At 41.0% G+C, this 12,846-nt stretch overlaps 1 protein-coding gene across 10 annotated transcripts in view; it reads left to right on the forward strand.

Annotated features, from left to right (window-relative positions):
* The window catches only part of ralgps2 (Ral GEF with PH domain and SH3 binding motif 2), a 556,829-nt gene that overhangs the window by 465,520 nt on the left and 78,463 nt on the right, over nt 1–12,846 (forward strand). For all 10 annotated transcript variants that reach the window (XM_068037890.1, XM_068037888.1, XM_068037884.1 and 7 more), the window contains 3 exons: nt 247–384; nt 476–566; nt 7,055–7,122. In XM_068037890.1, the coding sequence (XP_067893991.1) occupies nt 247–384; nt 476–566; nt 7,055–7,122 (297 nt within the window). The remainder of the gene's footprint in view (nt 1–246; nt 385–475; nt 567–7,054; nt 7,123–12,846) is intronic.

Genomic DNA, 12,846 nt, shown 5'->3' on the forward strand with positions numbered 1-12,846 from the left:
TCGAGATAAGGAGGCCCAAAAGAAAAAAAAGAAAGAATATTTGCATGTTTCAAAATAGGTATTGAAAGATGTCTTACAATTCATAAAATGTGCAGTTTCTCTACAGTGAAACTCGCAGGTCCATTTTGAAATGTAATGTTTTAATTGGTATGTGAATCATTTCTCTAATTTTTTCAACGTTTCACTTTTTAAGGCTTACACAATTTTCAGTTCATCATGCTTTTCTTTTACCTTCATGTTTTACAGGCATTTATTTGTCTGACTTGACGTACATTGACTCAGCGTACCCATCCACACACAGTATCATTGAGAGCGAACAAAGATCAAATCTAATGAACAATATTTTAAGAATCATTTCAGATCTTCAGCAGTCCTGTGATTACGGTAAGTTACTTAAGCAGATTCCTCAATTTTAATTCACTAAATTAGATATAGCGTTATTTTTCCCCTCTTTGATGCATTTTATTTCCTTTAGATATTCCTCTGTTGCCTCATGTTCAGAAATACCTGAATTCAGTGAGATATATTGAAGAACTTCAGAAGTTCGTTGAAGATGACAATTACAAGTAAGTTTCCTTATATCTGAGCTTTTTCCATAAGTTCTTACTATAATTACATGTGACAGCACTTCTCGTGTTAAATACGATTTGAATCTTTTTAAACGAAAACAATCATTCTTCCATTTAAAACAAACCTTCCTGGCTCTACCATGGAGCATGCTGTAAAAGCCTTTAATGCTCAAATTCCTCTTGAACAGGGTAGAAACTGAACACAAAAACATTATATCTAACTAAAGCAGCATTATCCGGTGTATATACTTCCCCAAGCTCCACTTAAGGCCACTTATCCTATCACCGTTGTCGAGCTCCACAGCTTCCTGTAGCACATTGATTTTTCCTGATTCAAAAATGTTGCCACCCTACAGAGAGGGAACACCTAGGCCACAGTGCCATTGAAAACCTCATACCATCTAAATGGGATGCCTTTCCTCACTTCCATTTTTTTTCCCTTGTCACAAACTAGGTGTCAGCCTTGGCTCAGTTTATAGCACTCATCCCTGAATCAGAAGGTTGTGGGTTGTGGGAGCTTACTGTATGCAAATTGTCTGCTGTGTTTCCTACATTACAACAATGACGATACTTCAAAATTACCTCTTTGGCTCTAAAGCACTTTGGGATGTCCTGAGCTTGTGAAAGGTGCTATATAACTATTAGCTCTGTCTGTCTGTCTTTCTGTCTCTCTGTCTCTGACTGTCTGTCTGTCTTTGTCTTCCTTTTCTTCCCTCTCCTACTCTTCCCTTCCCTCTCTCTCAGCAAAATGTTCCTGTTATTTCCAGTTGAGACCCACCACTTGAGATTTTTTTCTGATGAAATCACGTTCAGATTCTGGTGATCACATCGAGCAGCTTTGAGATCTGCAGTGAATGTAGTTAGATCCTTTCCAGTGATTTACACTCTCATTTTATTTGCATTGTTTAGCAATACCTCACAATATTCATAACTCAACTCGACTGCAGTTGCGCTTGATGGAGTTTAGGATCATGGAGAGTTGAATTCAGTCAGTAAATCATCCCAGACATTTCCCTCAGATGCCTGTAACTGTCACCTGACTTAAGAAATTCCTCTCAAAACTAAATAAAGAAAGGCTTTGCTCCATTGCCTTAGACCAGCAAGATGTAACTTTGCATATGGAAGGATTTATACAATTTGCTACAGTGATGACCAGTTTTAGTGGTCGCGGTAAATGAGATCTCTGCTAAGAGCCAAGGCAAGTTCTCAGAGACCTTGAATAGAATGAATTCACCCAGAACCTTTTGATGGATACTATTATTGTATCATTTCACAGCTAAGTTGGAACATCCCAAGAATTGTGACACAGAGATGGTGTCTTAGACTTAGATTAGTCAACGTTTAAATATTTATCTGTGCCCCCACCTTTTTTGAAGTTCTGATCTTCTTTCCTCCCCCAACTTGCATTGGACCTTCACGAGAATGGATTTGGGAAAATTCAGATTTGTTTAGATTTTCGTCTAATCCAAACTCAACAAACTATGAACTCTTGGGTAAAACCTATTCATATGCACATTTAAGAAGGACATTTAGAAAGTCAAACAGTTTGTCAAATAAATAGTAGTCACCTGAATCCGCTGCATGATAAGTTATGTCAGATCCATTTAAATCTTTAATAGCTTGTGCCACATTTAATCCAAATAAGACTATTGCTGTCTTGCTCTTATCTCAGCTTGGAAAGGTACTGAACTATTTGATGGTAGCTGCACCCTATCTCACTTCTTCCAAAAATTAAATCTGTGTTTTATTTGTCTCAGTGAATAAGTCTTCTGCCATTAATTTGTTTGTTGCATTATAACCAAGTGCGTAAACCTTCAATGTCTTATGAAATAAAAGACAACTTCCTGTAGGAAACAGAATTCCTCACTATGCAGTGAACAGTAAATTGAGTTAGACAGTTTATTTGCTTTGCAGTTTAGGAGCCCCTGACAAATATTGGAACCAATTCTTCTACTTATTACCACTTTGTTGCCCAATAGCAAATCATAGAAATTACAGCACAAAAAGGAATGAAAGAACTTGCAGTCCTTTAGCGCCTTTCACAATCTCAGGGCATCTCAAAACACCTTACAGCCAATGAAATACTTTTGAAGTGCATTCACTGATGTAATGTAGGAAATGAAGCAGCCAATTTGCTCACAGCAAGCTCTCACAAACAGCAATATGACAATGACCAAATAATCTGTTTTGGCAATGTTAGTCAAGGGATGATTGACCAGGACACTGGAAACATTTGACAAAGTACCACATAAAAGGCTGGTAAACAAAATACAGGCTCAGGAATAGGAGCGTCAGTATCATCTTGGATAAAAAATGGCTTAAGGACAGAGAACAGCGAGTTGTGGTAAATGGTTTTTCAGACTGGAGGATGTTAGACAGTGGTGTTCCCCAAGGGTCAGTGCTAGGACCACTACTTTTCTTGATATATATAAATGGCTTGGATATTGGAATACAGAGTAAAATTTCATAATTTGACAATGATACCAAACTTGGAGGTGTGGCATACAGTGAGGATGATACCAATCAACTGCAAAAGAGCATAGATAGGTTAGCAGAATAGGCAGACAAGTGACAGATGAAATGTAATACAGAGAAGTGTGAGGTGATGCATTTTGGGAGAAGAGAAAGGAAGAGGCAATATATACTTAATGACACAGTTCTAAAGAGTGTACAGAGGTAGAGGGACCTCGGGGTTCATGTGCATAGATCTTTGACGATGGCAGGACATATTGATGGAGTAGTTAGCAAAGCTTATGGAATCTTGGGCATCATAAATAGAGGTATTGAGTACAAAAGCAGGAAGTTAATGCTGAATCTATAAAGTTCTAGATAGGCCACAACTAGAATATTGTGTCCAGTTCTTGTCACCACACTTTAAGAAGAATGCGAGGGTCCTTGAGAGGTGCAGAGGAGATTTACCAGAATGGTTCCAGGGACGGGGAAATTTAGCTACAAGGTTAGGTTTTTCTCCTTGGAGCAAAGGAGGTCGTGGGGAGATCTGATAGAGGTATACACAATTACAACAGGTTTAGATAAGATTGACAAAGGAAAGCTGTTCCCTTTTGCTGGTGGTGCAAGGACTGGGGGACACAGATTTATGATTTTTGGCAAGGGATCCAAAGGGGATGTGAGGAAGAATTTTTTGCGACCTGGAACTCGCTGCCTACGAGGGTGGTGAAAGCAGCGATGATCAATGATTTCAAAAGGAAATTGGGTAGGCACTTGAGGGAAATAAATTTTCAGGGCTACTCGGATAGAGAGGGGAATGGAACTGACTGGATTGCTATTCAGAGAGCCGGCATGGACTCGATGGGCCGAATGGTCTCCTTCTGTACCGTAATGGCACTGTGACTCTATAAGAACTCTCCTCCTGTTCTTCGAAATAATGCGTTGGGATATTTTACATCCACCTTAGAGGGCGGTTGTTAAAGTAAGACACCACTGTCTCAACTGTCCCTTTCACTTCATCTCCACACGTGATGAAATCGTGGAATTCTTTGTCACTAAGTTTGAGATCATCCATTCAGCTGCCTCTAACACACACACACATGCTGCAACATATAAGGAAGAATGTTAGATTTCCTATTTATAGTACTAATTATTCATTTCTTGAGCATAGTTAAGTTCTTTTGGCTGCCACCCAGTAGTGTTTTCCTGACCCAGTGATACCTAAAGCTTGTTTTTGTGTTCACGTTTCTTTCTACTGTTCAGTCTCTACCTCCAACATGCAAAAATGTAAGTATGGCTCAGAATGAAGCCCTTTATGCAGTGGAACTTGAAAAATTAGGTGACCCCAGCCTGCTGTTAAAGGGACAGTGTTCCAGGTGTTTTTCTCCTCCTTGTTTTGCACAATATTCAGTTGTGTAGGTACTGAATTACAGTTTAAGAATGTGGAAAAGCACACTGGTCTTGTATTCTCTACATTTTTTATCTAGTTTAAGAGGTATACTTGCCAAACCCTTCTGTAATGGCCATACTTCAGATTGCTAACACTACAGACCATAAACACATTAAATTGTAAGTGCTGATCGAAACAATATTTTAGAGATGGGCTGTATTTTTAGCCATTTGTGGACTGCAGTTACATTTTGTGCCGTGTTAAAACAACAGAGGGGTGAACTTAATTCAGATACGCTCACAGCACCCTATCCCCTGCCATTGACCTAGGAAGACTCAAGACTGACAGAGGGACAGAGAAGGTATCAGCTCCTTTCTATCTACTCAAACTCTTCAAAAAAAAACCTCAGGCTGCTTTTCTGACAGCTACACTCATTGATCAGTCAAAGCTCACACCCCTGACAGTGAGCTGACAGAAAGTGATTGCTACCTGACCTTTGCGTACTTTTCATAGCTGTCTCTATCCCTGTTTTGCAGGTAGCTGTGAATGCCTTGTGGTCTTGTAATTTATCCAGATATATAAATTCTGTAGACAACAGTAATAATGTGACAAACATTTCTAAAGACAAGAAGAAAATCATGGAAATAGTGTTTCAGTAGTTCATAAATCTGCTGTATTCTTCTGGAATACTTGTGAGTGCCAGGACCAAGTTGTGAAATGACTGTGACAAAAGGGCTGCAGGATAGGAGGGTTTCAGCCTGCACTGACCTGTCACAGGGTATTCTGGAGGTGATGTCTCCCTCCAAAGGTCACACCTCTTTACTAATGCCCCTCACATGAAAACCTAGATTAAGCAGTTTGTTCACGTCTGCTGCATGACACAGGATTTGAATATCTAGCACAACAATGTGCTAGCATGTTGCATATGGCTGAGATTTGGGCCAATAGCTGCTAAAAAGCATTGCTTGAAGGCCAGATATGAGAACAAACACTCTTATCCCAAGCCACTGCTGAAGCTCTGCACTCCAATAGATTGGGTATGTTGAATGTCGATGCTACAGTCAGGAGGCTAATCATACAGGTAGACAAAACTCTTACGCTCATGAGGAGTAGCTGGTATCATAAATCGACCTTATGAGAGCTCACAGGTGCACTAATGAGCAACTAATGATTCTTTTTTTGGGTTCGGACTAAGAGGCATCTCTTTGAGGTCCAAGTGGCTCAAAAATAATAAACTTGGCAATGAAGTTTCAGAATCAAGTCAAACCTTTGTAAATGACTTGGTAAATCGATACCTGTAACATTCAAGTTTGAGTACTGCAGGACATTTTTGGCAATTTACTTTGAGCCTGGCACACCAGTGGAACTTGGAAGGGTTGATCTGGAGAATGCAATTCTTCTCACTTAGCTCCAGATAACCTTGTAAGCCAGTGCTCTAAGAAATAAGAATGGTCAAGCAGGAGGAGATTTCCTAGTGGTTTGTACTGATAGGCTTCTCGATTTTAATGTTTAAACTTCATCCAAAACCCATGCCAACCTGAAGATCCCTGAAGCCTTAGCTGTTACAGCCTGTGCCTAAGTTCTCTGGACAACTAAGCAGTAAATGTCCCTACAAGTAGAGAATCTGCAATCCATATTTGGCAAAAATCTTTTAGGTGTAGTTTTCTCAAATAGCTTGTCTCAGAGACTCTTGAATACAGATGGATATTCATGCATGTCAGGCTGAGGACAAAAAGTAATTAATACAGAATTTACTATATGTTTGGTTTGTTTGGAAATCTTTCTTTGTGTTTTGTTTAAATTGGTAAAAGGAATTTAAGCCATAGGTGCAAGTAAATTATCAGATATTTTATCTTCACCCGCTCCTTTTATCATCAATAATATTTCCTGTGGAAGCCATTTCAGAGGAATAAATGCATCCAAGTGACTTAAGACAAGTCACTCCCTCACTGTGCAACTACTCTTTATTGGTGAGTGCAGTGGAATCTTGACATCATCAGACTTTTTAACAGTCAGACCCTTTGTCTTTTCTTGACTTAACCATTTCTGAACATTCCAAAGTTCATTTTTTTTAAAATGAAGTGCCAGCTGGACTTTTGAAAGGCAGAGTAAAAATCATTCTGTTAAGCACTTGATGAATAAAGCCAGATGAGTGATGAGGTGTACGTTTTCACTTTATTTCTCGAGAAGAGAAGTAGGCTTGGCAAATCTCAAACTTGATGAATACATTGGAATCGGTTCATGGCAGTAGTAGTTCAATTCTTTCTTTACCTCTCTGGGTTATATTTCATTTTCTTTGCACTGAGATAAATTTATTGCCTTTTAAAATTATAATTATTGGAAGATTTGCAGCGTAACAATGTTATCCATCTGTACGTAATGTGAGTTATTAATATCTTTGTCGATAAAGGATATTTGAGTTTTGTCCTCAGTAGGGCAGATCTTCACCTGTGCTTCTGTGTCATTGTTTTTCATATTTATAAAGATAGACTGAAAATACTGCATATGGGTTGAATGATGAGACTGCCCACTGGCATCTAAAAGTAACAATAGTCATATTATAGATGAGTAACAGATAGAAGCTACATCTTTAAACCCTTGCCTACGTTTTCTTTCCCTTTCTATCTTGCCTATCTTTACCCTACAGACTCTCATTAAGAATTGAGCCTGGCACCAGCACACCACAGTCCACTGCCTCGAGGGAGGATCTTGCAGGTAAGTGAGCACCAAATAATTTAGCTTTTTCAGCATATTGTTATAAAAACTCGAATAGTGGATAGTTAATTTCAATTTCCAAGACTGTTTGCAGCATTGTATGACTGTAAAACATATGCAAATACATATAATTATTTATGAAAACTCACCATGAGGTATTGGGCTCCTGTTTGAAGCTGCAATCATCTTTGGATCTTCTGAGACAATTCAAGGAAATGTTAACATTTTGTCACTCCCAGTGTTGAGTCAGCATCTAGCCTTGGGAAGCAAACTTAAGTTACCAGCCTCTACAAAAAGGTAAGCTACCTTATGGTGAAGACCTGGAACTTTTTTTCTCCCTTGGATTATTCGATGTAGGAATGTGTTTTACATTTAAATACTTGAGAGAGAAATCTGTTACAGGGCCTAATACTGGATTAGTTCTTCAAAGACTCTTACTTTAAAGACAAGTTGATTTTAGAGGTAGAAGTTTATGATTGCATGAATTGGGAAATCTGGCAGCTATTGTCACAAATGATAACTGAAGTAATCTGTAATAACAGGCAGTTATTCAATCCATATTAAAAATGCCTTAGCAATGGAGGCTAATATTCTCTCATTTATTTTGTCATTAAAATCTGTTGTACTTATGCTAGGAAGATTGTACCATTTATTCTAGTAAGTCTTTGTGCCATTTCTGGTGTATTTGAGTCTTAAGTCATACTGTCGATATTTCATACTTGAAAATATTCATTTATGGAGAAATGAAATTAACTGTCATGCTGATTAATCACGTATTTAGTGAAATTTTGTATCATAGAAATTCTCGGGGTTGTGTGGCTAGGTAGTTCCCTCAAAGCGCTTGTCAATATATACTGGTATTCAATTTGCATGTTGCATTTTAAGACCATGCACATCAAAATTAATAACAGTTTCAAAGGTCATGAGTTGACAGATGGAGTTGAACACATGATCTTGATGGTAAGGATGCTTGTTTGCTGAAAGCTTTGGTTGATTACTGTTCATTTCATACGAGGACAATCGCTCCCACTGGTTCCAGCTGATTACCATATGCTTCCTTTGTATCGTGAAAAAATGTTTTAATATTAAACTCAAGACCATGGTAGATAGAAGCAAATTGTTTCCAGTGCTGAGGGATCTAGAACAAGGGGCTATAGTTGCAAGATTAAGTATAAGAGATTTAGAAGAGCGAGCAAAAGCAACTTATTTAAACAGAGTTGAGAGTGTGGAATTCATACGAATACAGGAACATCACTTTCAGAGTTAGTATTTGAGGCAGAAACTATGTAATCATTCAAGATTAGATTGGATAGGCGAATGAAGAAAAGAAGGTTTGAAAGGATTATGAAAACAGGGTGGGCAAATGAGATTAGAACTATTTGCTTGCATAAGTGCTGATGTGGACTGGTTGGAACAAGTGGCTTATTTCTGTGTTTTAATTTCTATGTATGCCTCAGATCCCAAACAATCTTTAACACTTGTTTGAGCTTCCCTATCTATGCGTCCTTCCTAGAAGTTCAGATGCAGTTTTTTGATGTTTCTGGAATCAAATATTTCCAAGCAATACAAGAACCTTTACTGAAGACAGAAGGTGGAGTTCGACATTGAAGTTCATTACTCCCAGTTATTTCAAAATCGTGAAAATATAGTGCAATCCATGAAAAAGTTGGCCTAATCAATTAAACAAATGTGTAACTTCTTTCTAGTATAATTCATAGTGGGTTCTTGCTTTCAATTAGTAAGAGATCAGTCATTCGTTTTCCTTTCTGGTCGTATCAAAGGCTTTTATCATCAGTCTGTTCATGATGTCTTCAAGGTCAATGGTATAGTTTAAACTTTTGCCATTGTATTTAGTTATGTAGATATTACATAGGTTTTCCAACTCAGGTCCTTGGCACCAGGAGATTCATGAGGAGATCCCCACAGTCACCAGGCTTCTGTTCATCTGTCATCACATTTCTGAATATTTCTATTTGTTATCTTAAAGCCATATTATTTCTTGTGATTACATTTTTGAGTCAGAAGGTTATGAGTTCAAGCTCCACTTTAGAGATTCAGTACAAAATCTAAGCTGACATTTAAGTGCAGTACTGAAAGCGTTCGATATTGTTTGAGCTGCTCAATAAAATAGTAAACCAAGATTCGGTCCACATATTCTGGTGGGCTGTGTTTTTTGAATTCTTATGAATTTTAAAGCCCCCAGAACAATACCGAAAAAAGAGTACAGATTTAGTCCAATGTCTTGATCGACATTCCTCCTTCAAACAATATTGCCAAAGCAGGTAAACTCGTCATTTATCTCAATATAGTTTGTTGATATTCATACATGAGAAATTGCTGCAATGTTCACCTATGTAAGACAATGCACATTAAAGCAATTGTGTGTGAAGCACTTTGGAATGTGTCTGATACATGGCAAGATGCTTTACAAATGTAAGCTCTTAATTAAAAAGTGTTTGCCACTGTAAATGCCTAGTGGATAACTGACAGTGTATTTGGAAGTTGGGACATGAGGCTCACTGTATTTCGTGGGCATCCCAGGTCTGTGGCATACTTCAAGGGAATCCCCACACAAAAAGTATTAAAAACAGACTGGCCTGGAATTTGCAGTTCGCGGCGAAGGAACAACACTTACCGTTCATCGCACTGACAACTTCCCACACTTTTTGTGCATTTTTTAGCGACAACTTGCTGTATTTAGCGATCATTTCCAGCACAATGCCCTCTCCAGAGGAACCGTGGAATGCGTGAGCAGGGCAAGTAACAGGGTGGCTCTTCAAACCATCCAATTGAAGAATCCTCACTGAGACATGCAGTGTCTAAACCAGGAAGTATACATTAAATTTATTTCATTATAAAACCATGAACAGGAAATGAAATTGAGAGTGAAAGAAAGATGAGATTAAGAGAGAGGATATAAAAGAAACAAAATTTTTTTTAAATTTTCTCTCCAACAATAAATAAAACCCAATGGAATGAGACTCCACACTTGTAAAATTAAATTGGCAGCCAGAGAGGCTGTTTGGCAGTAATTATGACTGATCATGCTGTTAAAAATTCACTTACACCTCACTGCATCGGTCCTAATTTCTGTCTGGTGTGTTTAATGGGTAACTAGTGGTAAAGTACCTCAACTAAGTATGCCATTAAATGGATTTTAATACCACATCTATTAGTGAAGTACCGGTGCATAAAAACTTGTGAAGGAGCAGAGTGTTCTGGATAGCAACTTCCAGACTTCCATATTTAACTGCACATATGTGGATGTCAGAAGTTGCTGTCCCATTTACTCCATAATAACGGTGAGTGCTATCAGCCTCACCATTATTCTAAAAGCAAAATCCAGGCCAGTTTCAAGCAATTCACTCAGTGAGCTGCAATGTAAATCAGATCTAACCAAATCAATGCCATAAGGATTGAACTTTCCTTTCATACTGCTCACATGTAAATGAAAAGACACCCAAAGAGTAAAATCTACACTCCTGTGTGCAAAATGCCAGCTGCATTTCATTAGTCATTACAAATCAGTGCTTGTTGAGAAACGCGGTGAAAGATTTTAAGTCTTTTTCATTTACTGATGAGTAAAATGTTTTTCAAAAAGATGGTGTAATGTAATCCTACATAGTAACTCCAGATTGGGAATTTGGCAATGCCACAATTTTTTTTTGCACTTCAGTATGTGTTACTCTGGAGCTGGATTAGTCTAAAGTATCAAGATTTAATGCCCCCATTCCACTTAGAGGAGAGATTATAAGCGCATTGGTACGCTTGCCGTTCACCTCTGGAGCCTCAACTTGAATCAAGAATAGTTTAATAGGTTAGTGGCCTCTTTTTCTCCCCTCCTCCTCTTCCATTTCTCCTTCCTTCTCTTCCCCTCCTTCTTGCCCCCTCTCCCTCCTCCTCCACCACCCCTCCTTCCCACCCCCTCACTCCCTCCTTCCCACCCCCTCACTCCCTCCTTCCCACCCCCTCACTCCCTCCTTCCCACCCCCTCACTCCCTCCTTCCCACCCCCTCATTCCGTCCTTCCCATCCCCTCACTCCTTCCTTCCTCTCCCTCCTTCTCTCCCCGTCTCTCCCTCCTTCTTTCCCCGTCTCCCTCCTTCTTTCCCCGTCTCTCCCTCCTTCTTTCCCCGTCTCTCCCTCCTTCCCTCCCCGTCTCTCCCTCCTTCCCTCCCCGTCTCTCCCTCCTTCCCTCCCCGTCTCTCCCTCCATCCCTCCCCGTCTCTCCCTCCTTCCCTCCCCGTCTCTCCCCCTCTCTCCCTCCTTCTCTCCCCCTCTCTCCTTCCTACTTCCTACTCTGCCCCCTCTCCCCCTCCCGCTTACTCCTCCCTCCCTCCCTCCCTCCCTCCATCTCTCCCCTCACCATCTTTCTCTCCCTCCCTTCAGCCCCCTCCCTCTTTCCTTCCTTCCCCCTCCCTCATTCCCTCCCTCATTCCCTCCCTCATTCCCTCCCTTCCCCCTCCCTCATTCCCTCCCTTCCCCCTCCCTCATTCCCTCCCTTCCCCCTCCCTCATTCCCTCCCTTCCCCCTCCCTCATTCCCTCCCTTCCCCCTCCCTCATTCCCTCCCTTCCCCCTCCCTCATTCCCTCCCTCCCATTCCCTCATTCCCTCCCTTCCCCCTCCCAACTTCCCTCCCTTCCCCTTCTCTCCTTCCCTCCCCCCCCTCCTTCCCTCACCCCCCCCTCCTTCCCTTCACCCTCCCACCTCTTCACCCTCCCACCTTCCCTTCACCCTCCCACCTTCCCTTCACCCTCCCACCTTCCCTTCACCCTCCCACCTTCCCTTCACCCTCCCTCTTTTCCTTCCTCCTCCCTCTTTTCCTTCCTCCTCCCTCTTTTCCTTCCTCCTCCCTCTTTTCCTTCCTCCTCCCTCTTTCTCTTCCTCCTCCCTCCTTCCCTTCCTCCTCCCTCCTTCCCTTCCTGCCCCCCCTCCACCCTCCCTCCCTCCTTCCCCTTCCTTCCCCTTCCTTCCCCTCCCTCCCCCTCCCTCCCCCCCTCTTAACTCCTCTTCCCTTCTTCCTCCTTTCCCCTCTCATGTCCTCTCTCTCCAACCTTCCCCCTTTTTCTCCCTCCTTCCCTCCTCTCCCTTCTTCCCCCCCCAGCCGCTTCATTCCCCCCCCAGCCGCTTCATTCCCCCATCCCCCCTCTCTTCCCCCTCCATCTGCCCTCTCTCCCCCACTGTCCCCCCATCTCTTCCCACCTGTCACACCCTCCGTTCCCCCTCCCCTCCCTCTCTCCACCTTCTTTCCCTCCCTTCCACGTTCCTCCATAGCACCTGTTGCTTCTGCTTCTCCCAACTATGAGAGTTCCACATTCTGTGTTTGTGTAGTCACAATGCATCTCCTTGATTGGACAGATCTACAACTTAAAACTTCCCATAGTTCTGGAGCACATTTGGACTAAATTGACAGTCCAGGTAGACCTCATGTATTGTAAATGAGAAAAGAAACAACACAAATTGACATTGATGCAGTGTAATGAATCCACCTGCTGTTAGGCCTGGGCACATGGTTGAGATAGAGTGAAGATAGCTACATTTAGTCAGTGCTAAACTTTATCTGAGTATTCTGAGCAATGTCAACACTAGGGGAACAGATTACAAATGTGTGTTGTACTACTCATTACTGACATCCCTTACCTCGATGAACTATCTTGTTAACAAGTACAATATAATGACGGCTTTAATAACATAACGGGCTGGATTTTAAGGGGCCGTCGTGATC

Source organism: Heterodontus francisci, chromosome 8, assembly GCF_036365525.1.
Source record: "Heterodontus francisci isolate sHetFra1 chromosome 8, sHetFra1.hap1, whole genome shotgun sequence".
Taxonomy (NCBI): Eukaryota; Metazoa; Chordata; class Chondrichthyes; order Heterodontiformes; family Heterodontidae; genus Heterodontus; species Heterodontus francisci.